The sequence below is a fragment of the Rutidosis leptorrhynchoides genome, chromosome 2 (assembly GCF_046630445.1).
Source record: "Rutidosis leptorrhynchoides isolate AG116_Rl617_1_P2 chromosome 2, CSIRO_AGI_Rlap_v1, whole genome shotgun sequence".
NCBI lineage: Eukaryota > Viridiplantae > Streptophyta > Magnoliopsida > Asterales > Asteraceae > Rutidosis > Rutidosis leptorrhynchoides.
The window spans coordinates 157,383,022-157,410,216 of NC_092334.1; the positions used below are offsets into that span (position 1 = coordinate 157,383,022).

The 27,195-nt window shown below is 34.9% G+C and overlaps 1 protein-coding gene across 1 annotated transcript in view; it reads left to right on the plus strand.

Annotated features, from left to right (window-relative positions):
- Window positions 1-22,656, plus strand: part of LOC139888384 (uncharacterized) — a 32,693-nt gene extending 10,037 nt beyond the window's left edge. Inside the window, exons 2-3 of the mRNA XM_071871392.1 lie at window positions 21,807-21,921; window positions 22,037-22,656. Coding sequence (XP_071727493.1) covers window positions 21,807-21,921; window positions 22,037-22,656 — 735 coding nt within the window. The remainder of the gene's footprint in view (window positions 1-21,806; window positions 21,922-22,036) is intronic.
- The last annotated feature ends 4,539 nt before the right edge of the window (window positions 22,657-27,195 follow it).

The following is a 27,195-nucleotide window of genomic DNA, read 5'->3' on the forward strand; positions in this document are numbered from 1 at the left end:
TCTAGACATTAATGCGCCAGATTATGAAATCAAAGGACAAATTCTACACATGGTAACTAATCAATGCCAATTTAGTGGTGCGCCGAAGGAAGATCCAAATGAACATCTTCGTACCTTTAATAGGATCTGCACACTATTTAAAATCCGAGAAGTTGAGGATGAACAAATATATCTCATGTTATTTCCCTGGACTTTAAAGGGAGAAGCCAAAGATTGGTTGGAATCGTTACCTGAAGGGGCGATTGATACATGGGACGTTTTAGTTGAAAAATTTCTTAAACAATTCTTTCCGGAATCTAAAGCCGTAAGACTTCAAGGAGAAATTGTTACGTTCACACAGAAACCGAATGAAACTCTATATGAGGCGTGGACAAGATTTGGAAAGTTATTGAGAGGATGTCCGCAACATGGTTTAGACACTTGTCAAATAGTACAAATATTCTACCAAGGATGCGACATCACTACAAGGAAAGACATCGATATAGCAGCTGGTGGTTCCATTATGAAGAAAACCGAAACTGATGCTTACAAAATTATTGATAACACTGCTTCCCACTCACATGAGTGGCACCAAGAAAAAGATATCGTTAGATCATCTAAAGCAGCTAGAGCCGATTCTAGCCATGACTTAGATTCCATTTCTGCAAAGATAGATGCTGTCGAGAGACGAATGGAAAAGATGACTAAGGATATACACTCAATACGAATTAGTTGTGAGCAGTGTGGAGGACCACATTTGACAAAATATTGTCTCAGTATTGAACTAACAATGGAACAAAGAGAGAATATTTCATACATAAACCAAAGGCCTGGAAATAATTATCAGAATAATTATCAACCGCCAAGACCAATCTACAATCAAAACCTGAATTATAACCGAAATGTTCCATACAACAACCAACAAGATCCTAGCAATCAACAAGTATCCAATAATACTTACAATCAGCAAAGACCTAATTTTTAAAACAAACCACCACAAACCGATGATAAAAAGCCGAATTTAGAAGATATGATGACGAAGCTAGTTGAAACTCAAACACAGTTTTTCACATCTCAGAAACAAACCAATGAACAAAATGCTCAAGCATTTAGAAATCAACAAGCTTCTATTCAAAATCTGGAACAAGAAGTAAGTAACCTAGCAAGGTTAATAGGTGAAAGTAAACCAGGAAGTCTACCTAGTGATACAAATGCTAACCCCCGGAATGAAACAGCTAAAGCCATTACCACAAGAAGTGGTACAACACTTAAACCACCTGAAATACCTGTAATTTCTGATGAAGCTATTCCTACTCCACAAGAACCACAACCTGAGCAAGATAAGGAAACAGAACCGGTAGTTGAAAAGGTTAATGAAGATAACACAGTTAAGGCTAAACCTTATGTTAAACCATACCAACCACCACTTCCTTACCCGAGTAAAATGAAAAAAGAGAAACTTGAAGCCGAGCAATCCAAATTTTTGGATATGTTTAAACAGATAAATGTAAATCTTCCTTTCATTGATGTAATTTCAGGAATGCCTAGATATGCTAAATTTCTGAAAGATCTAATCTTGAATAGAAAGAAAATGGAAGAACTCTCGGCTGTTACTATGAATGCTAATTGTTCAGCAGTGCTGTTGAATAAGATACCAGAAAAATTATCTGATCCAGGAAGTTTCACAATTCCATGTTTTCTGGGTAGTCTTAGTTCAATAGAAGCATTGGCAGACTTAGGTGCTAGTATAAATTTAATGCCGTATTCACTATACACTAAACTAGACCTTGGAGAATTAAAACCAACAAGAATAAGCATACAACTAGCCGATAGATCAATAAAATATCCTAGAGGGATAATGGAGAACATGCTAGTTAAAGTTGGAACTTTAGTATTTCCAGTAGATTTTGTTGTTCTGGACATGGAAGAAGATTCTCAAGTTCCTCTCATATTAGGAAGACCATTCTTATACACGGCTAAAGCAATGATAGACGTGTTTGGTAAGAAACTGACCCTAAGTATAGAGGACGAGAGTGTTACCTTTTCAGTTGATAGAGCAATGCAACAACCGCAATCTGCAGATGATACATGCTATTATATTCAAACTATAGATTCACATGCAGAATTGTTAGAAGAATTTCCAGAATTACAAGGAACAGGAGAATGTTCTTTAGGAGAAGGAACTGAACCAATTGATGAAACCGAAATGTTAGCTACACTAATGGCTAATGGATATGAACCAACAACAGAAGAAATTCAAATGCTAAAAGAGGAAGACAGATATCGATATAAATCATCGATAGAAGAACCACCAACACTAGAGTTAAAGCCACTTCCAAACCATTTGGAATACGCTTATTTACATGGTGAATCTGAATTACCTGTAATAATATCATCTTCTCTTACTGAAAATGAAAAATCTCAACTCATTTCTGTATTAAAAGCTCATAAACCAGCCATTGCATGGAAGATTCATGATATTAAAGGAATAAGTCCTTCGTATTGCACACAGAAAATCCTTATGGAAGAAGGTCATAAAACGTATGTGCAACGCCAACGAAGACTAAATCCTAATATGCAAGATGTTGTTAAAAAAGAAATTATTAAACTGCTAGATGCAGGTTTAATTTATCCAATTTCTGATAGTCCATGGGTAAGCCCAGTTCAATGCGTGCCTAAGAAAGGTGGCATGACTGTCATCACAAATGAGAAGAATGAGCTTATTCCTACAAGGACTGTAACAGGATGGCGTATATGTATTGATTATAGAAAATTAAATGACGCCACCAGAAAAGATCACTTTCCCTTACCTTTCATTGATCAAATGTTGGAAAGATTAGCCGGAAATAGTTACTATTATTTTCTTGATGGATTTTCCGGATATTTTCAAATTCCAATAGCACCCGAAGACCAAGAGAAAATCACATTCACGTGCCCTTATGGTACTTTTGCTTACAAACGCATGCCATTTGGACTTTGCAACGCCCCTGCAACCTTTCAAAGGTGTATGATGGCGATTTTTCACGACATGATAGAAGAATGCATGGAAGTTTTCATGGATGACTTTTCAGTCTTCGGTGATACATTTGAAACATGCCTAGTTAATCTTGAACGAATGCTGATTAGATGCGAACAATCAAATCTAGTACTTAATTAGGAGAAATGCCATTTCATGGTTAAAGAAGGCATCGTTCTTGGACATAAAATTTCAGAAGAAGGAATTGAAGTGGATAGAGCTAAAGTAGATGTAATTGCTAAACTTCCACATCCCACCAATGTTAGAGGAGTTAGGAGTTTTCTAGGGCATGCCGGTTTTTACCGACGTTTTATTAAAGATTTTTCTAAAATTTCCACTCATATGAATAAACTCCTAGAAAAGGATGCTCCATTCATCTTTTCAGATGAATGCATCAAATCTTTTAATATTCTTAAAGAGAAACTCGCTAATGTGCCGATCATGATAACTCCAAATTGGAACCTACCGTTTGAACTTATGTGCGATGCAAGTGATTTTGCAATGGGAGCCGTTTTAGGACAAAGGATTGAAAAACGATTTAAACCTATATATTATGCTAGTAAGATGTTACAAGGAGCACAAACAAATTACACAACTACTGAAAAAGAACTCCTTGCTATTATCTTTGCTTTTGACAAATTTAGATCATATCTCGTTCTAGCAAAAACGGTGGTCTATACCGACCATTCTGCTCTTAGATACCTATTTTTGAAACAAGATGCCAAACCAAGATTAATCCGTTGGATCTTACTCTTACAAGAATTCGATATTGAAATCCGAGATAAAAGAGGAGCAGAAAATCTCGCCGCTGATCATCTTTCTCGTCTTGAAAATCCTGAATTAGAAGGTCTAAATGAATCGGCCATACAAGACAACTTTCCTGATGAATATCTATTGAAGATAGATTATAATGAAATTCCATGGTTTGCAGACTATGCAAACTACTTAGTATGTGGATTCCTTGAAAAAGGATTATCATACCAAAAACGAAAGAAATTCTTCAGTGATATAAAACACTATTTCTGGGAAGATCCACATTCGTTTAAAAGTTGTCCCGATAGAATAGTACGCCGATGTGTATTCGGAGATGAAGCTAGTAAAATCTTAAACCATTATCACACAGGACCAACAGGAGGGCATTATGGGCCTCAACTAACAGCAAGGAAAGTTTATGATGCTGGATTCTATTGGCCTACAATTTACAAAGACACACACCTTCTTTGCAAATCCTGTGATGCTTGTCAAAGGGCCGGAAAAATAAGTCAACGTGATGAAATGTCACAAAATGTCATTCAAGTATGCGAAGTATTTGACATTTGGGGTATTGACTTTATGGGCCCATTTCCAAAATCTCATAATAATTTATACATTCTCGTTGCCATTGATTATGTATCCAAATGGGCAGAAGCACAAGCTCTCCCAACTAACGATGCACCAGTTGTAGTCAACTTTTTAAAACGTCTTTTTGCAAGGTTTGGAACACCAAAAGCTTTAATAAGTGATCGGGGAACTCATTTTTGTAATAATCAACTTGAGAAAGTTCTTAAAAGATATGGAGTAACTCATAAAATATCCACTGCATATCATCCACAAACAAGTGGACAAGTTGAAAATACCAACCGAGCTTTAAAACGTATTCTAGAGAAAACCGTAGGATCAAATCCGAAGGAATGGTCCATAAAATTGGAGGATGCACTCTGGGCTTTTAGAACAGCCTACAAAACTCCAATTGGAACCACACCTTTTAAACTCGTTTACGGAAAAGCATGTCATCTTCCAGTAAAAATTGAACACAAAGCATTTTGGGCTTTGAAGACATGTAATCTTGATTTACATGAAGCTGGACGTCTACGGTTAAGTCAATTAAACGAATTAGAAGAATTAAGACATGAAGCATACAAAAATTCGTTAATCTATAAAGAAAGAACGAAGAAATGGCATGATAAAAGAATAAGAAGTTCAAAAGAATTTAAAGAAGGAGACAGAGTTCTTCTTTTCAATTCACGATTCAAGCTTTTTCCTGGAAAATTGAAATCAAGATGGTCTGGACCATTCATAGTCAAAAGAGTTTTCCCATACGGAACAGTAGAATTAATAAATTCAAATGGGATTGAATTTAAGGTTAATGATCACAGAGTTAAACATTACATAGATAGTCCAATGGAAGTTGACAACGAAGTTAATCACAATTTCGACACCACAGCTAACTAAGTATGGGGAGAATCAAGTCTTTAAAGGATAATATGTATTTCTGTTAGAGTTAGATTTTCTGTTTTCGTGTAGTTCTCGAAAATGGAACCCGAATGGTCTTTCCCTAGCAGACCCTAAAGAACTAGTCTTCTCCCCCCATTCTGAATTTTTATTTTTTTTAGGTTTTTCGAAATGAAGACTTCCTGTGAATTAAACCATGGTCTAATGCTACACGCTTTGATCATTAAATGTAATAATGACACACTTCCAAGTGAAATCGTATCATTAATCAGAGGTAAATTGGACGGAGTAAGAAAAGAATCCAGATGCGAAGATAATAAGTTACAATTTGGTAAAGGAAAATCAAAATCCGCAGTGAAAAGAAGAGCACGACACCTTGAAAAATGTCACAAATGCGGAAAATGGTCACACGACGGTAAATGTTCAAATAATCAAACCTATTCAAACACCGAATTTGTTACTTTATGCAGAGATGGACCGTTCATATGTTTAGAAGAAAAAACATTAAATGCTCGAGGTTACGCCTATGTAGCCATGGAAAATCAATTAGTCCAACTATCTTATGAGTGGGCTAGAGCATATCACTTTGAAATATATTTCACAGGTAAGTTTGTACAGTTTTTATTTTTATTTTTATTTTTAACCTTTTGATAATAAACGCTAATTTGTTCGCTATAAAGTATTAAATTGGTATTCGATAAAATTAGGTCTTGCGACCGAAATTATTGATATCATACAAAAATTTATTATATCACTGCGAAATTTAATGTTTATTCTTAAGGTATAAATATCTTTATATATATATATTTATATATATATATATATATATATATATATATATATATATATATATATATATATATATATATATTAATTTTAATTTTAATTTTAATTTTAATTTTAATTTTAATTTTAATTTTAATTTTAATTTTAATTTTAATAATAAGGGTATATATATATATATATATATATATATATATATATATATATATATATATATATATATATATATATAACCCAAAATATTTCAAAAATTCATCATGAGTTAAATTAGATCATGGAACCGAAATTACTTTACCGAAAAGAGGGGCGTATATTTTTGATAATATTTGATTGATTAAAGTGGGATAAAAGCCAAAAAGATTTTTAATTTTATGTTTACCATGTTTTTAAAATTAATATATAAATCTTAAATTGATATTGTAAACTTTTTAAATCAATATATTTAAGTTTGTAAATATTTGAGAAATTAATATTTTTAATATAAGTTTGTATGTATAAAAATAAAAATATAATTTAAGTTTGGTGTGAATTTTTAAAATATGAATTTTTAATTTTATGCATTTTAAATTTAAGTTTGGTGTGAATTTAAAAAAATAAAAATTTACTTTATTTTGCTAAGTTAAAAATATGATTTTTAAAAATTCGTCGTAAATTGAAGACTAGGTCGTTGAACCGAAATTGCTTTACCCGAGGGAGGGACGAGAACTTTTATTATCATTATTTTTAATCTTATTGAATTAAAGTATGCCAAAAAAAAAAAAACCAAAAATCTTTGCTTTTAAAACAACGCTTCAAAAAGACAAATTTTAAAATTTTGTCGAGGGACGGACTAGGACAACGTTCCGAAACGACCTCGTCCTAAATAACGAGGGAAACAAATTTTTAAAATTAATTAAGATTTGTTTTATAAGTTAAAGATTTAGAAAAAAATAAATAAATAAACTCCGCGACTCGCGGAGTTTGAAGGGGAAATCCACCGCGACTCGCGGAGGATGCAAAATCCAGAAAAAAAAAATAAAAAGGCCGAACAGATCAGTACACACAACCAACTCAAAAACTGCGAAAACACACTCAAAAACACACACAAAAATCGTATTTTTTCACCATTTTCATCAAATCTTTTACAAAATCATGTTGAGAAGGATGCTATCAAGGAATTACTCAAAGAAAACGGTAAATTTCTACACCTAAACACCATTTAATCCAAAAATTAGTGTTCTTGAACAAATTTATACCCAATTTGATTTTGATGCTTTTTAGTGTAATTGTACTTAAATTGTTTATGTATTATGCTTGTATAACCTAGATTGATGCTATTTAACATGATTAGAAACCTTAAACTTCAAATTTTGAGTAATCTAGGGTTTGTGTTCTTGAGCAATTTGGGGCTTTTTGATATAAACAGGTTATGGCCGATTTTTGTCATGAATTATTGCTAAATTAAGTAGTGTAACATGTTTAGGTAGTTAAATGATCCAAACTTTGAGCCTAAACATGATTTTTGAGAATTAAAGTGGACTTTTTCAAGTCTAAAATTCATGAACTTGATTTTTGAGAGATAACGCCATTTGAAACTTGTTTAATTGCTAATAATGATTATTTTGACATGTTATTTGAGTTGAATGCTTATGAACTTGGCGAACATTTTCGTATATGCTTATTTGAAAAAGTGTAGATTTGATAAAAATATGAAAATAAGCATAAGTTTGATATAAATTGAACATGTCATTGTAATTATTTTGATTGATGATTTTGCTGACACTAATGCATATTTGAATGCACAAAAATTGTGTTTGATGTGTTTTGTAGATTGAAAGGGGTGAATCTTCATCCCAAGCTCGCATTGCTCCTCCTGAGAATGCGGAACAACAGGATGTTGATAACTATTACAAACAAGATATACCTCATCCAGTTATGATATTTTCAGATATGCACGTGGAAGATTTGCACCCGAACTTGAGATTAGACAGACGTTGGATAGATTATCCAAAATACCAAAGGAGCTTGCACACTCTTCATTCTAAAGCTGTTGAAGTACCTAGGGTAATAGAATGGGAACTGTTAGAAGCCGTAGGATTGGACGAACGGATTAGAGAATTACTTACACAAATGTATGGTAATTCTACTTTTAACGATTGGGTACGATTATTCAACATGCGTAGACCTGTATATAAAGTATGGTGTGAAGAATTATTGTGTAATATAGAAATAAATGATCGGGTAGCTAGTTTAACCGATCGAACTTTTATTAGATTATTGTTATGAGGTTCGATTGTCGAGGGTTGATATTAAATGGTAGGAAGATTGATGAAAATTTTGATACGCATGGTGTATGGAGTCAAATGACTAGCCATCACCGATTTAAAGGGGGAAATTACTCTTATTTGGATATAGATAGAGCTGAGTTAAGAGTAATTCACAGGTTTCTAGCGAACTCGATTACACAGCGAGGTAAAAATAAGGAAAAGGTAAATGAGCAAGATTTATTTTACCACATGTGTATTCGAGACCCACAAAGTGCTGTAAGTATACCTTATTGTGTGGTTTATTATTTATCAGCTATGGTTAGGGGGATGAGACCGCACAGTATAATAGGAGGTGGTATATTTATTACATTAATTGCTGAGTATCTCGATGTGGATATAAGTCGGGGGGGATTATTAATCGAAGAACCAGAACCCCATGATACAATTGGTTTAAATGTATATCATGGTGCTAAGGTTTTGAAGAGGCGAAATAACGCCGCAGTACAATATAATGGAAGACATCCACAGGTTGAAAGAGATCAACAGCCAGGTAATGTGGGAGGGGGAAATGAAATGACAGAAATGCAAAGGTTTATAGCTTCACAAGAGTATGAAAATGCTAGACATCGAGCATTTGAAGATTGGCAAGTTCATCAAAACCATATCATAGCACATTGCCAACATATAGGTAGAAACTATATTCCTACTCCAAAGCCCGTATTTCCTTCCTGGTTTATAGAGATCCAACCACCGTATCCTACTTATAACCCAGCTGAAGCATTCTATAACACATACGGTTATGCATGGAACCCCTACTGGTATCAGTATCAACCCTAGTTTATTTAGTTTTATTTATTTTATTTTTGTAATGTTACTACATTTAGCTCTTATGTTGATATTGTAATAGTTTTTATAATTTTCTAACTTTTATTATTAGATTTTAATAATTTTTGAATGTGGGGTAATATACCAAACTTCAAAAATATGTATATATGTTTGCAGTTTATCTTATGTACACAACAGGGTAAAATAACGCATTTTCAAAGACTGGCATTAAGTTCAGCAAAAGCAACTAATTTTGACGACAAGATGAAAAATAAATGTGATGTAACAACAAGATGGAATGAACAAATGATATGAACCATTTATCATTCAACACAAACAACAATATGTTTGGAAACTTTGGTAAAATTTAATCATTTTTCTACGCTAATCACCCTCAATAATTTAAATTGTTACTGATTTCTTGCAAATGAGGGCATTGCAAGATCTTAAGTGTGGGAAGGGGTTAAATTCTTTCGGATTTTAAAATTTTTACTTTATACACTTGGTTACCATTAGAAATACTAGTAAAGCAGTAGTTGTATTAGAATCTAGTGCTCTCTGATAATAAAGAACAGCCCTAGTCTTATATACTGACTACTCAATTCTAGTAAAATTTTTAAAAATTTTCAATTAAATGAACTCAAAATCATGTTTATACATATTTATGAACGATAAAACTAGGTGTTAACACCGAAATTATTGTTACCTTGGAAAGGACATAAATTGAGAAACAAACCAAAATGTTAGAATTCATTTAAAATGAAATAGAGGACAATAAAAAGGAAAATAAAAGCCAAGTGTGGGAAAATTTACCAAGTTATTTTAAACATATGTCACATATTTCTGTAACAAATAATTAAAGATACTTTTGCTTTGGACTAAACTAAACAGTTTTACCCGATTTACTGTAAGAAAGATGGATCTACACGATGAATCAATTCTATCATTAAAAGGAAGTAAAGTCTTCCGAAAAAGAAACGCGCTTCTTGATTTAGGTCAAGAAGTTGTCGTCCAGACCAGTTGTAGGTTGACGAAAAATCTAGAAAAGTCATCACTAAAATCAGTAGGAAATCCACGGACCTCAGCATCAAACAGGGTCGCCAAGTGGTCAGACTTATCCTAACCATGAGAGGATCTGTCTTGTAAAATGGGGAGGACACCGTGCAAATTAGCTGGATAAGACTAATGAATCAGATCCCCAGAAAGGATAATCTCCTTAAAGATCAAAAATCAGCTTTTAAGACTAATATTACTCAATCCTAGAGATTGACCTTAAAGATTGAGAATTACAAACTCATGGAATTCGATAATATCTAAACTCGAGCTTGAACGAAAAAATATTTTGATCAAAAATAAAACCAATTTGTTTTCTGAAAACCCATTTTCAATGCGTTCATTACCATTGAACGTAAAATCCTAGGAATTCACCTGGAATTCATTAGGTCACCTGAACCAAATCGGGTGTCAACCGTAAGAACGGTGGTTGCATAGCATGGTCAAAGACAGGACCTTGTGCCAGACCGGAAAATTATAAGGGTGAGCTTTACTATTTCTCCTACAAAGGATAGTAATTGCGTCCGACACGTTATAGACCATAATTAAAAGCATGTCAGGGGATATTGCCTTAACAGTTGCTTGTTCAACGTTTTCCTTTACAACCAGACGGTAGTTTACCGAAAGGTTATATACGGAGCAAGTATACTGGACGTGTTGCTTTCCCAATACAAGGTTAGCAAGTGGGTGACACAAGACCACAAGTTTTGAGCTAAAATTTTCAAATCTGAAACCCACCAAACCCACAAAAATATTTTGCAAACACCGGTGAAGGGTTATTCCGAAAAACTTATCTAGGGTAAAAGCTAGATTTAATTTTCAAAAGATCAAATGTTTTCATAAAGATTCAATTTCCTTAATGGATCTAAATTTTTATAGTCATGTGGGACTGTAAACCACATCGTTACTACCATTGTTTATACCGCCGTAAAGAAATCACTGATGTACAAAGTGTGAAGAATAAAGAAGTGATTCTAGTATTTCAAGACTATATTGCTTGAGGACAAGCAACGCTCAAGTGTGGGAATATTTGATAATGCTAAAAACGAACATATATTTCATAGCATTATCCCTCAAGAAAGACAAGCTTTTAGTTGCAATTGTTCTATTTACAAGTGATATTCGTTTAAATAATAAAAGGTGAAGACAAAAGACAGATTCGATGAATTGAAGACGCAAACGACCAAAAAGCTCAAAAGTACAAAATACAATCAAAGAGGTTCCAATTATTGATAAGAAACGTCTCAAAATTACAAGAGTACAAGATTCAAAACGCAAAGTACAAGATATAAAATAGTACGCAAGGACGTTCGAAAATCCGGAACCGGGACATGAGCCAACTCTCAACGCTCGACGCAACGGACTAAAAATTACGAGTCAACTATGCACATAAATATAATATAATATTTAAATAATTCTTAAAAATTATTTATATATTATATTTATATTTAAATAACGTCGGCAAATTAAAATACAAAATGGTGTGAGCTGGGTTTACGAACTCCGCGACTTGCAGAGTTTGTAGTGGAAAAACACCGCGACTCGCGGAGATACCCTGGACAAAAATGCCTATAAAAGCTAACGCATTTTGATCGTAAAAAATATCCATCAATATCTCTATCTATATGTAAACGTATATATATATTTATATTTTAATTTTAATTTTAATTTTAATTTTAATTTTAAATCCTAATAATAAGAGTATGTTAGCGAATGTTATAAGGGTGTAAGTCGAAATTCTGTCCGTGTAACGCTACGCTATTTTTAATCATTGTAAGTTATGTTCAATCTTTTTAATTTAATGTCTCGTAGCTAAGTTATTATTATGCTTATTTAAATCGAAGTAATCATGATGTTGGACTAATTACTAAAATTGGGTAATTGGGCTTTGTACCATAATTGGGGTTTGGACAAAAGAACGACACTTGTGGAAATTAGACTATGGGCTATTAATGGGCTTTATATTTGTTTAACTAAATGATAGTTTGTTAATTTTAATATAAAGATTTACAATTGGACGTCCCTATAAATAACCATATACACTCGATCGGACACGATGGGCGGGGTATTTATATGTACGAATAATCGTTCATTTAACCGGATACGGAAATGGATTAATAGTCTATGGAATTATTAAAACAGGGGTGAAATTATGTACAAGGACACTTGGCATAATTGATAACAAAGTATTAAAACCTTGGGTTACACGCAGTCGATAACCTGGTGTAATTATTAAACAAAGTATTAAAATCTTGTTACAGTTTAAGTCCCCAATTAGTTGGAATATTTGACTTCGGGTATAAGGATAATTTGACAAGGATACTCGCACTTTATATTTATGACTGATGGACTGTTATAGACAAAACCAGACGGACATATTAAATAATCCAGGACAAAGGACAATTATCCCATGGGCATAAAACTAAAATCAACACGTCAAACATCATGATTACGGAAGTTTAAATAAGCATAATTATTTTATTTCATATTTAATTTCCTTTATTTTATATTTAATTGCACTTTTAATTATCGCACTTTTATTTATTGTTATTGTATTTAATTGCACTTTTAATTATCATACTTTTTAATTATCGCAAGTTTATTTTATCGCACTTTTATTTATCGCAATTTCCTTATCATTATTTACTTTACGCTTTAAATTAAGTTATATTTATTTTTATTATTTTACATTAGGTTTTAACTGAAATACAAACCGGTCATTAAACGGTAAAAACCCCCCTTTTATAATAATAATATTACTTATTTATATATTTGTATTTTTATAAATTAAAACTAATATATCGTTAAGCTTTGGTTAAAGATTTTTCCCTGTGGAACGAACCGGACTTACTAAAAACTACACTACTGTACGATTAGGTACACTGCCTATAAGTGTTGTAACAAGGTTTAAGTATATCCATTCTATAAATAAATAAATATCTTGTGTAAAATTGTATCGTATTTAATAGTATTTTCTTGTAAAATTTAATAGTATTTTATACCCCTTAGCTTTAACATCAAGTATTTTTGGCGCCGCTGCCGGGGATTTTAAAATCTAGCTTAAAAGCCGGAAGCGCAACGCTATATAAAAAATATATATATATATAAATCTATTTTTAAGTTTTTTATAAAATTATAAAGTATTTCTATTTTTATTTTAGTTTTTAAAACATAAGTTTTTATTTAATTTATATAAATATTTTATTTAATTATTAAAACAGAAAAATATATAAAATAAAATTTAAAAAAAAACTACAGAACCTGTCAAACGAAACCACCTTATCTGAAACTTCAAATCCCGCGACTCGCGGAGTTTGTTGCCAGGTGTACTGCGACTCGCGGAACCACCCTGACACGCGCCTGACAGAACCCTAATCTGCATTAAATACGGAGTATTATTAATTATTATTAATTAATTTGTATTTAGGGTTAAATATTTAATTAATTTAGTATTTAATTTAAGTTTTAATTAATTTATGTATTTAGTTTAATTAGTTTTATTAAATTATAAAATTAATAGTTTTATTAAATAAATAATATAAAAATAATATTTTTATAAAAATTGTACTTTTTACAACTTTTAGTATATTTTTATATTTTGTCCCTTTTTAATTGTTTTAGCGTAATTTTTATATTTTTCGCTCATATTTAGTTTTAATCCATAGTTTTTACCATAATTATTTTTATTTCTAGATTTTTAAGCTTTGCCGTAAAATCCCTTAAGTGCTTTTTCTTTAGACTAAGATTTAAGTGCTTTAGAATTTTGCGACTCCGTTTTTAAATTTTAGTACCTTTTTAAGTTATTGCCATTTGGGATATAGTTTTACTTGTAAGCTTTAATATTTCTAGACGCAACTTTTAATTCTTAGTTTTTAGTTTTTTTTTTTAAGTGTTAATGCACTACTTTCTTATTTTTATTTTTCGACGCCTTTTACCTATGTATCAATTATCACTCCAATTAGTAATCTCAATTTGCAATTTTAATTTTAAGTTAGTGATAATAATAAGGTTGGGTTAGTCGAGTGTTTTAAAGTTTTATAAGTCACTCTTTTTCTTTCTTATTTCTCCAATTTTAATACCGACGCGCTTTTTTCTCTCTTATTTCTCGCCATTCTAGTTTTTAGGACATAGAATTTTCTACTTCGTCTCTAAATTTCTTTAAATTACGAAAATTTATTTTAAGTGGTTAAATTGATAAACATCAAAATTTTCTGGTTCGTAGTAATAGTTGGATTTGTACGTGGACCGGGTTATTGGAGCCAAACAGTACTCAATTATATTGAGACCAAACGAATCCTGCCCCTCTACTGCATCTTTTGGCTATTCGAAACGTGGGCAAAATCAGAAAAGTCTATTAATTGGATAACTTATATAATTTTTCTTTCCTTTTTAAAAACTAATAGGATATTCAGTAAATGCACCGAGCAAGACGTTCACCACCTTTTGTACGTTCACCACCTTTTGTACGTTCATCACCTGTAACTCGATCAAGACATCTAGCTAATATTGTCGCCATTGATTTTTCTTTAGAATCGCCATCCAGTCGACCAAGTACTCCAATTCAAATTTCCGATAATCCATTTTTTGAACCCGACATCACAATTGAGAATCTGGAGAATATTCAGGGACAATTCATAGATCCTGAACCATTAATCTTTCCTCCGGAACCACCAATTATTCAAACAGAGATTGTTGAGGAACGAACCATTAAATCAGAATCCTCTAGTGATTTAGATTCAACAAATTCAATCATGGAGAATCTGGAATCTCTAAGTATGGAACACCGAATGAGAGCTAAACGCACTGGCCAAGGTCACGCAATTAATCATCCAGACATTAATGCGCCAGATTATGAAATCAAAGGACAAATTCTACACATGGTAACTAATCAATGCAAATTTAGTGGTGCGCTGAAGGAAGATCCAAATGAACATCTTCGTACCTTTAATAGGATCTGCACACTATTTAAAATCCGAGAAGTTGAGGATGAACAGATATATCTCATGTTATTTCCCTGGACTTTAAAGGGAGAAGCCAAAGATTGGTTGGAATCGTTACCTGAAGGGGCGATTGATACATGGGACGTTTTAGTTGAAAAATTTCTTAAACAATTCTTTCCGGCATCTAAAGCAGTAAGACTTCAAAGAGAAATTGTTACGTTCACAAAGAAACCGAATGAAACTCTATATGAGGCGTGGACAAGATTTGGAAAGTTATTGAGAGGATGTCCGCAACATGGTTTAGACACTTGTCAAATAGTACAAATATTCTACCAAGGATGCGACATCACTACAAGGAAAGACATCGATATAGCAGCTGGTGGTTCCATTATGAAGAAAACCAAAACTGATGCTTACAAAATTATTGATAACACTGCTTCGCACTCACATGAGTGGCACCAAGAAAAAGATATCGTTAGATCATCTAAAGCAGCTAGAGCCGATTCTAGCCATGACTTAGATTCCATTTCCACAAAAGTGTCTACATACATAGCTTCTATCGGCACCAGTATCAAATAGGACAGAAGCTAAAAGATTGTTGATAGTGAATATACCTGTAACCAAGTCGGGGTTCTCACGTGCATCCCTTGCATTAACATTAAAAGCTCTACCACGCGGTGGTCCGCCGTCCTTCTTCTTATTGGGGCAATCATTCCTAAAGTGGCCCTGCTGTCCACACTCATAGCATTTCCTTGGCCCGTTTTGGTTTGTCCTTGCTGCTAGGACGGGAATCTTGCAGTTCTTACTAACATGTCCGATCCTGTTGCACTTTTCACAAACCGCATTACAGTACCCAGTGTGGTGTTTGTAACACCTCTTGCACTGCGGTAGAGTTCCCTTGTAGTTCGGGTTTGAACTTGTGCCGGGGTTGGGGTTTCCACCGTTGTTGTGTCTCTTAAGGGGGCTTTGATCATAGGTCCTCCCCTTACTGTTATCCCACTTTCGCTTGTCACTACTACCCGCTTCAGACTTGGACTTCTCCGGTTCATCGATGAGAATCTGATTCATGAGTGTATGCGCCATGCGCATTGCTTCGGGAACATTCGGTGGCTTGGACGAGGTGACATTACCCTTGATGGACTTAGGGAGTCCCCAAAAGTATCTCTCCATACTCTTGAATTCCGGGGTAACCATGGTAGGACACATAAGAGCTAACTCAAGAAACCTCCGATTGTAACCATCGAGATCGTTGCCAACAGCTTTCAATTGCATAAACTCCATTTCCATCTTTTGTATCTCGGTTCTCTGACAATACTCGTCAATCATGGCCGCTTTGAACTCCTCCCATGGCGTAGCATACGCCTCATCAATACCTTGTGCCTGAGCCATGGTGTTCCACCACGTGAGGGCGCCATCAGATAGCGTGCAGGAAGCAAATTTAGTTTTGTTAGACTTGGAACAATTGCTGACTCGGAATACTGATTCAAGCTTTTCAAACCATCTTGTGAGACCAACAGGCCCCTCAGTTCCGCTGAAGTTATGTGGCTTACAACTCTGGAATTCCTTGTAGGTGCACTCTTTTCGAACGGGTTGGATAACCGGCGGTGGTTCAGCTTGAGGGTTCATTTTCGCCAAGGCTGCGGTGACTCGTTCATTAATCATCTCTTCGATTTGAGCTACTGTGGGTGTTGTTCGTGTGTTTGCCATTGCCCTTCGAAACAGAAATTTTGACTTAAGTCAAAATCCAGCATTTAATATATAATAATATAGTATATAGTAAACAGGGAAACAACATAACGCATGCCAATTAAGTAACGCAACCAGGCACAAATACCGCAAAACCAACATACAGTAATGTAAATAGAACACTGTGCAAGAATTTAACAATACAAAGTTCCATTAATAAAGAGTTGCATACATAAGTTCGTACATTACATTAGGAAAACATGGAACTACAACGAGATTACAAAATGAAACCTACTACAAAGCTCTATGGTGACGGTGGGTAAAGGATGTCCAGCACATGGGACATCTGCTCCTCGAGCTCAGTCACCCGAGCACGGAGGATCTCCACCTTCCTCGCCAGTTCCTCGACAGAGGGAGGGGCTGGCAGAGCAGGCGGTGCTGCTGGTGCAGGAGGTGCTGGTGGTGCAGATGGTCCGGCTCCAGAGGTAGATACTGCATGGCGGTAAGGCTTACGCACGAACGGATCAGCCGGGTATGGCACGACCCGCTTACGGGCGGTAACCCTACGACGCTGACCATGTGCGTTAGTGAACGCTCAACCTCCATTAATCCCCGGAATAACGGTGCCATCGAAACGGTACCGCTTCTTCGGCGGGGTGGGGGGTGGCTGCACAGGTGTATCATCAAGGTTCTCCTTGTCGGAGTCGTCGTCACTAGTTTCATCTGTGGATGAGTCGTCGGATGATGAATCAGCTGGGGGTGGCGACGATCGGCAACCAGTAGTCATGATCCGGTATCTGAAAGGTGGGATCAGTATGACACGTCCATCAGGAAGGCGTCGGCACCAATGGTTATGCTCATTACGGAACGGAACGTCCCCGTATTCCCCGGGAATCACAACACCACCGGGGCGGGGCTGTGGCTCCTGAGGTACTGGGGCAACTGGAGCTGGAATCTCCGGAGGGTCCTGGGCTCCGACTGCGGTAACCACTGGTACATGTGTATGGCTGCTGGTTCTAGAGAATGAAGCGCTGGGGTCACTGGTTAACGGGATCTGTGTGTCAGTAGCAGCAGTAGGTGAGGTGGCTGACGAGTCTGAATCGCTATCCAAAATGATGACAGGTGGAATATCCGACATCTGAACAAGGAAAATGAATTTTTCATATCAGTAAGTCATAAGCAAGCAAGTATTAGGCACTATAGCAACCTAGCATGGCAATCAGCACTAATCAGAGATAACATGTGAAAGCAGATAGTGATCATGCAAAGGCAGAAATAGGCATACAGCAAGTTCGCATGGCAGTAAAGATAAGCAATAGCATGCAGTAAGATCATAACAGTAAAAGTAATCAGTAGCATGCAGTAAGTCTTGCAGAAACAAGTAAACAAGCTAGTTGTAGATTAGTTCTATTAGTGAATCCTACTTAGGTCCGGTCTAGACTCACTAATGCAACCTAATTCCCTACAACCAATGCTCTGATACCAACTGAGACGCCCCGTACAAAACCATCGTGTACGGATCATCAACAACAGGATCATCACAAGGTCAAACACTATATGCTGTTTGAAAACCGATTTGCATTCATGAAAAAGATAACGTTTTACAAAGATAACATGTCGTAAGACTTATTACAAACCATTGTTCCAAAATAACATAAGTTTACGAATGCAAAACATAAGTTTCATAATTTGAGACATCTCTAGCAATGCAGCGGATAACTAGTACAGTAGGTCCATAACAGCAATTCAATAACAGCATGACAGCAAGTGAAACAGCATGACATCAAGTCTAACAGCGGAAGCAATAAACCTCTAGGCACCTTAGAAATACACGCTTAAAAAGTCAACACAAATGTTGGTGAGCTATAGTTTAAATTGTAATAGTAACGTAAGATAGGCCACGAGATTTCAGTGCTGCAACAGCGTATCAAAACAGTATGAAAAGTATATGTATAACCGTGGGCACCCGGTAACTAGACTTAACGTTTATAACCCCCTGAAAGTACACTTGGCGAGTGCGTATGTTCACAAAGTATTAAACACCCGTTAAATGCTAGCGCGACTAGCCCGAGTGGGGATGTCAAACCCTATGGATCCATATCTAAGATTCGCGTTCACCGGTTCAAAAACCAATGACTAAACGTTACCGTGCTAAGGGGAATGTTTATGCCGTTGTATAACCCACACACATATAAAGTTTAAGTACTCGTGCCTAACATGTAAAATGTAAAAAGCGCATGTATTCTCAGTCCCAAAAATAGTAAAAGTGGTAAAAAGGGATGCTATAACTCACAGTGATAAAAGCGGTAAAGTCGGTAATGAAAGTACGCAAGTAGTAAGTCGGTCCGAAAGGTCGTTAACCTAAATCAAATGTTACTAGGTCAGTAGGTTGTCTTTATAAATTCTAATAGTGCATAAAATATGTTTAAGTGTCATTATCATCATCATTCATCATCATAAAAGCTAAGTAAGTTTGACGAGAATAGAGATCGAAACAATAGGCTGAATTCGGTCAGCTTCTACGACCTCTATGTAAATCGAAAAGACGCATGGTCAGTGGTTATGGCTCCGTATATGAGTCTCCTAACAGCTGACCAATTTTCAGAACCTAACTCGTCTTCGTTTGACCGTGGCGACGGTTTAAGTGAGAGTAGGTCAGAAATTTCAGCACAACGTTAATAGGGTGTAGTGACTATCGGAGGGCCATAAATCCTAAACCGTAACTCGGATTAAGACGAGGCCTAAACGGAAAATCATCTACTCGAACCGAACTAACTGAAAATCATCTTTACAGTAGCCCAGGTGGTCTGATCAGATACGAAAATCAGTAGACAAGTGCTCCGGTGGGGTTCTTGGTGCTTGATGCTCATCACGGTTCTCATCCTTGATGCTTGTAGCTTCAAGTGAACAACTCGTTGATGGTTTAGCATCACTTTTGACCAAGATTCACCATTAATACACAATATGTTAAGACCAAGTAAGAACACAACTCATTCATGAGTCTTAGACGGATGATGAACCAAGGTTACATCATATCCTTAGTCTTAACTCAATTTCAATTCACAATAACAACTAAAGTTACAAACTTTACATTAATTCAACAAGTAATAGCACAATCTAAGTCAAATGAGGTGATGGAACCCTAAGCTAGAGAGCTTGGATCCATTTCACACAAGTTACAAGGTTGCAAAGCTAGAAAGCTTGAACCTTTAAGTGTTCTTGAAGATCTTGAAGCATAAAGCTTGGATCTTTAAGATATATGAAGATAAAAAAACACAAGTTTGAATCTTTTTCACAAAACAACATGATCAAAGCAAAAAGAAATGAAGATCCAAGCTAGAAAGCTTCCATCTTGTTTGTTCTTGAAGATCTTGAAGCATAAAGCTTGGATCTTGAAGATGCATGAAGATTACAAACAAAAGTTTGAATCTTTATCATAAAATAGAAAGATTAAAGTATAAAAGAAGTAGATCTACAAAAGATATGAAGATTCAAGCTAAAAAGCTTGAATCTTCCATGTTCTTGAAAGATTCATGCTTGAATCAACAAGATATAAGTAAGATCAAAGCTAGAAGGAACTTGATCTTCCACATAATGATGATGATGTACAAGAATTTAAGAAGAAAAGAGGAAGGAAAAAAAAATTTACAAGCTTGGAAAGAAAGAAAGAATAAGTGTGTGAAAAGCCAAAATGATCAAGTGTTGGAATGAGGGACTAAAGGTTAGTATTTATAAGCAAATGAAGGTCACATGGATTGATGAGGTGGCCAAGACCATGGTGGTGGTGGTGGACGGCATTAGAGGGGGGAGGGGGAGACAAAAACTTGCTTTTTGGCTAATGGTGTCTAAAGTGTGTCCTTTTGCTAGAATCTTATGTAACATTTAGATAAACCTTATCCATTATGCTAGTATGACTCATTAATTAATTTATTTATTATTTATTTATTATTATGAGGTTAGTATTTATAAGCAAATGAAGGTCACATGGATTGATGAGGTGGCCAAGACCATGGTGGTGGTGGTGGACGGCATTAGAGGGGGGAGGGGGAGACAAAAACTTGCTTTTTGGCTAATGGTGTCTAAAGTGTGTCCTTTTGCTAGAATCTTATGTAACATTTAGATAAACCTTATCCATTATGCTAGTATGACTCATTAATTAATTTATTTATTATTATGGGCCACTAGTAATAATACTTGGGCTAATTAATTGGGTCACTAGCTAGTGTAGGGTGGGCTTGAGCCCAACAAGGTAGAAAGCCCAACAAGACTAACTATTGGGCTTTAGCAATTAAATAAATAAAATTAAGCATCCAAAAGCCCAGGTAATTATTATTAGAAAATAATAATTAATATTTCGCAGTCTAAAAGTTCCGGTTCCAACAAAAGTCAAACGTGCGCGCAGTCCGCGTTTTAATCGTAACGGCAAGTAACACAAACGGTTATAAAGCATCCAATGGACAAGTTAAGCATCCTACATACCCCAGGGCACGTTTTTAAGTATATATAAATATAAAACACGTGTACCAAGGTTCTGGAGTAATAAAGTAACACAGTACGCACAAATACGCAGTTTCGCTAATATACAAGGCATAAAAGCAAGTCGAAAAAGTCGGGTCGTTACAACAGGCCATCTCAGAAGCAAAATTATGGGGATCGGGTGCACAATTGCGCGAGTTATTTGTCACAATGTTACTATTTTGCCATATAAATAAACCACTACAACTATGGGAGTTAAGTTGGGAAGCTTTGTCCGACGATCGTTCGTAAAAAAAGGAAATTGTTTAACTTCCCGGATCTAATCCTAACCGAAGCACATATTAAAAATTATTATTTAGTGGAAATACAGGGAATACTAAATAGAAATGGAAAGTCCCCAGCTGATTTCCCCGATCTACCACAACCCGACCCATCGATGCTGACCCAAATGGACAACCGTTTAATTCGAGAGGAGTTAAACTATAATCTAAAAGAGATGCATACGTTACATGCAAGTCTTTTCAATTCCCTCAACCCAGAACAACTATCAATATATCAAAAGGTAATAGATGCTGTTAGTGAAAAAAAAAGGAGGTTTTTTTTTTCTTATACGGGCCCGGAGGCACCGGGAAGACATTCCTATACAACACTGTTTTGGCCAAATTAAGATCAGAAAGGATGATTGTACTTGCAGTTGCATCATCAGGTTTGTTTGCGATTCCTTTATTTATTAGTCGTTATATCTTGCCATACACATTTCACACTTAGAGTTCCTTTCATTTCGTGCACACATAACAATCCTACTGATATGAAAACCGCAGGTATTGCATCTTTCCTTTTACCCGGGGGACGGACTGCCCATAGCCGATTCGTGATCCCTCTTGAACTAATGAAAAATAGTACGTGTGGGATAAAACAAAACACATATTTGGCAGCACTCATGCAAGAAGTCAGATTAATTATCCGGGATGAAGCTCCAATGACGCAAAGGTTTGCTTTTGAGGCATTAGACAAAACTTTAAAAGACATTTTAGGTGCTAAAGATGATGAAAACAGATTAAAGCTATTTGGTGGTATGCCTATCTTATTAGGCGGTGACTTCAGACAGATCCTTCCCGTAATACCAAAAGGCAAGAGACAAAATGTTGTTCATGCGTGTATCAATAGGTCAGACTTATGGCAACATTGTCAATTGCATACACTTTCGCGTGTTATGAGGGTGAACGAATACACCGCCGACGGCCAACTTGATACCCGCAAACAAGAATTCAATAAGTGGGTCCTCAATATAGGAGAAGGTAAAGTTCCCGCAAGATGCAAAGATGGAGAAGATGAACCAACATGGGTACGGATTACTGACAAGTTCATTATTAAATCCGAAAAATCAAACATTGAGACCATCGTGGATGCCATTTTTCTAGATTTCACGTTACGCCAATAAGATGAAGAGTACTTGCGTGAAAGGGCTATTTTAACACCACAGAATGATGACGCACATGCAATTAACAAGTATATGTTCAAGAAACTATATGGTGTGAGTATGACATTTAAAAGCTCCGATGAAATCTGCAAGGGCTCAACAGATAACATTGAAAAACACTACGCATATCCGGTTGAGTTCTTGAACAAGCTCAATTTTCCCAGTGTCCCTCCTCACAAACTGACGCTAAAAATAGGCCAGCCAATAATGCTTCTACGAAATTTGGGACCCAGCGCTGGAATGTGTAATGGAACGCGCCATATTATAACCGACTTCCAACAATTTGTTCTTCAAGCTAGAATAATCACCGGGTCTCATATAGGAAAAACGGTAATAATACCTAGAATTGTCCTGACATCCACAGAAACCAATGGCCCTTTGTCATGCAACGAATACAATTCCCGGTCAGGCCATGTTATGCAATGAAAATAAATAAAAGCCAAGGACAATCGTTGAAATTGGTTGGCCTGTACCTCCCTAAACCCGTATTCAGTCACGGTCAACTATATGTAGCTCATTCGAGGGTGACTGACCCCGATGGTCTTAAAATAGTGATGGTGGATGACAGTGATCAGAATCTGAAGGACCACACCCGAAACGTCGTCTATAAAGAAACCTTCTTCAATTTAAACCACAATTTATAACGATACTACTTCATCCTTCTTATTTTCCACATGTTTATTACATTCACCTACTTTATTTTACTTTGTGTTAATTGCAGATCAGTTTCATGATTCGCAGTACATCATCTATGTTTCACTCACGCTTCATGTTCTATACATACATCACATTAACAATCTTCGTTACATGTAATTACAAACTAACATACTAATAGTAAAGCGTTTTTACTTGCTTTTATGTTGTTCCTAAAATTCATTTTGCAGGAAACCATGCCAACATCATTTTCATGTGTAGTTACATTGATTGTGGAATCGTTACCTCCTCCTACATGAGGTATGTTATGACTGCCAACTAATTACTCCATACATTACTTTTCCATCATTTTAAGCACACACAAAAAAAAAAAAACCGACAGTTCCTAGCGTAATATCGTCTTATGCTAATTGTGTTAGTGCGCTGCCCAAATTCCTACGCCCCATTACTGCTCCGGTTTCTGTTATACGATTGTTATATTCTGATATTGCTCCAAATGTAATATTTAGCACGCTTAGAATACCTACTCTTCAAACACATACCGTCATTCCATATACATTTGATAACATATATTAATATAAATTTTTTTGTGGAGACTTTTCCCTTCAGCTCTTTTCTGCTGGCAGTGAAGGTTTGTTTCGTGTAAACAGGAATGCTAGTGCTCCACCCACCTTGATCAGACTGACATTTAGAGCAATACTGGTTTGGTGAAGCTTCCACCGGACTCGGCACATTGACCACTTACATCATATGCTTTCCCCCGAAGGAAGTTACATGTTTATGCTTAATCCTTTGTATGTCAACATACAGTTAAATCTTCATCTAACGTATCCAGTAGTCTTCAAAATATGTGTACATTGTTTTATCACGTCCCATTTGTTCCTATTTGTTCAGATTGCACGTTAATCTCCTTAGAACTCTTGGTTTTGCTGGAACTTTAAATTAGTAAGTGCACTTTTTCTCTCTACAATGTATTTCCCCTTGCTAGAGAATGTACACATTTTCCAGGTTTTCCATCTCTTATTCAATCTCCTAAAGTCACTAACATAATGGAGATTGGATTAGTCTCAGGTATATTCATTACATGGTACAATTAGTGTCAGGTTTCATTACATGGTACAAAAATTTCGAACACTCCGCATTAGGCCGATAGTCTGCTCAATCAGAAGTGCGATACAACAAAAAATACCGTCTTCGTGCAACGCACGGACAATGGACCTAGTATATGTTAATATGTTAATGTTAATTAATTAATATGTTAATATGTTAATTAATATGTTAATAATAGTCTGACCTAGTAAAAAGTTAAATAGTATATTACAATTTATTAATTTAAATAATGAAATTAAAAAAAAATGTTTTAATGTAAAATAATACGAAGTACTGTATATTTTAGTTCAAATAAACTCATGGAGTACTTGAAAAGTTAAAGTGATGATTAAGGTTAAACTCATGCCTTCATGAAGAGTCAAATATGATTACACATAATTCCATATTAAATCGAGACGAATGACATTTTATATATTAGTTCATAATTGATTACATAATCCAAATATTTTTTTGATGTAATACTTTTCGTGCAGTACTATCGATAGGATTCTAACTCGGCATCATATTTTATAGTATCTATTATGTGTATTTGTGTGTTATTTTTGGTGACATAATGTCACCTCCGATGTACAAATATTGTGAGTAATAAAATTGCTGCCTTTCAAAATAAAGTAAACTAGTGTTCGAACCTCGCTTCGCGCCGGGGTTCGGTTTTCAATGTATTATATTGCTTTTAGTTTGTAAAATTATTCCGTGGCTAAAGATGATATCGTTGAAACGCAATTCGATTCGAACTAAAAGGTATAATCTGTGAAAGATTTAAATGTTATTTTAAATTAACAATATATGTACATCTCCGCGTTTCACTATGGAATTGTCGACTTTTAAAAATTTAACGCAAAATTGACGTGTATGAAAAGTACCTCAAATATTTAGCGTTTAACGATGGTGTCAGAAAAATTTAACTCGTTGCGAGCGAGAAGATATGGCCCGTTGAATATTTGGGTGGATTTTATTTAAATTTTTTTATGAAAATGAGTATTTGACACTTTGGGGGTCGATTTTAATATTTGAACAAACTATGGGGCCTTTTTTGAAAAAAAAAGGTGGGTAAAGGGAAAAAAAAGTGAAAGGACGAAAACGCCCCTCGTGACTGATGTGCGCAGAGGTGTATATGAAATAGCTTTATTTTTACTAGGAAATACTATTAAATACGATACAATTTTACACAAGATATTTATTTATTTATAGAATGGATATACCTAAACCTTGCTACAACACTTATAGGCAGTGTACCTAATCGTACAGTTGTGTAGTTTTTAGTAAGTCCGGTTCGTTCCACAGGGAAAATCTTTTAAACAAAGCTTAACGCTATATTAGTTTTAATTTATAAAAATACAAATATATATATATATATATATATATATATATATAAGTAATATTATTATTATAAAGGGGGGTTTTTACCGTTTAATGACCGGTTTGTCGATTTTTAAAACTTTAGTCGCAGTTAAAACCTAATGTAAAATATTAAATAAATAAAAGACTTAATTTAAAGCGTAAAGTAAATAACGATAATGAAATTGCAATAAATAAAAGTGCGATGAAATAAAATTGCGATAATTAAAAAGTGCGATAATTAAAAGTGTAATTAAATACAATGACAATAAATAAAAGTGCGATAATTAGATGTGCAATTAAATATGAAAATAAAGGAATTATGCTTATTTAAACTTCCGTAATCATGATGTTTGACGCGTTGATTTTAGTTTTATGCCTATGGGTTAATTGTTCTTTGTCCTGGATTATTTAATATGTCCATACGGATTTGTCCATAATAGTCCATCAGTCATAAATATAAAGTGCGAAAGTCTTCGTCAAATTATTCTTATTCCCGAAGTCAAATATTCCAACTAATTGGGGATTCGAATTGTAACAAGGTTTTAATACTTTGTTAAATGAATACACCAGGTTATCGACTGCGTGTAAACCAAGGTTTTACTACTTTGTTAACAATTACACCAATTACCCTTGAATGTAATTCACCCCTGTTTCAACAAGTCTATTAACTATTAATCCAGTTCCGTGTCCGGTAAAATGAACAATTATTGGTATTTATAGATATCCCGCCCACCGTACCCAGTCAAGCGTATGTGGTTATATATAAATACGTCAAATTATAAGTCTATATATTAAATTAACGAGGTATCATTTAGTTAATATAAAGCCCATTAATAGCCCATAGTCTAATTTTCACAAATGTCATTTTTTTGTCCAAACTCCAATTATGGTACAAAGCCCAATTACCCAATCTTAATATTTTTAGCCCAACATCATGATTACTTCGTTTTAAATAAGCATAATAATAACTTAGCTACGAGACATTAAATTAAAAAGGTTGAACATAACTTACAATGATTAAAAATAGCGTAGCGTTACACGGACATAATTTCGACTTACACCCTTACAACATTCGCTAACATACCCTTATTATTGGAAATTAAAATTAAAATTAAAATTATAATATAAATATATATATAATACGTTTAGATAGAGAGATTGATGGATGGATATATGATATTTGATGCACCAAACTGCGACTTTTATAGGCATGTGGGCTGGAAAAGGGCCTCATGCGATCGCATGGGCTTTGCCCTTCAAGGCCATGCGATCGCATGGCCAGCTGGGGAGGCTCACATTTGGTTGTTTTCTTCTGCCGACGGTTTATAAATAATAATATAATATATAAATAATTATAAGAATTATTTAAATATTATATTTTATTTATGCGCATAG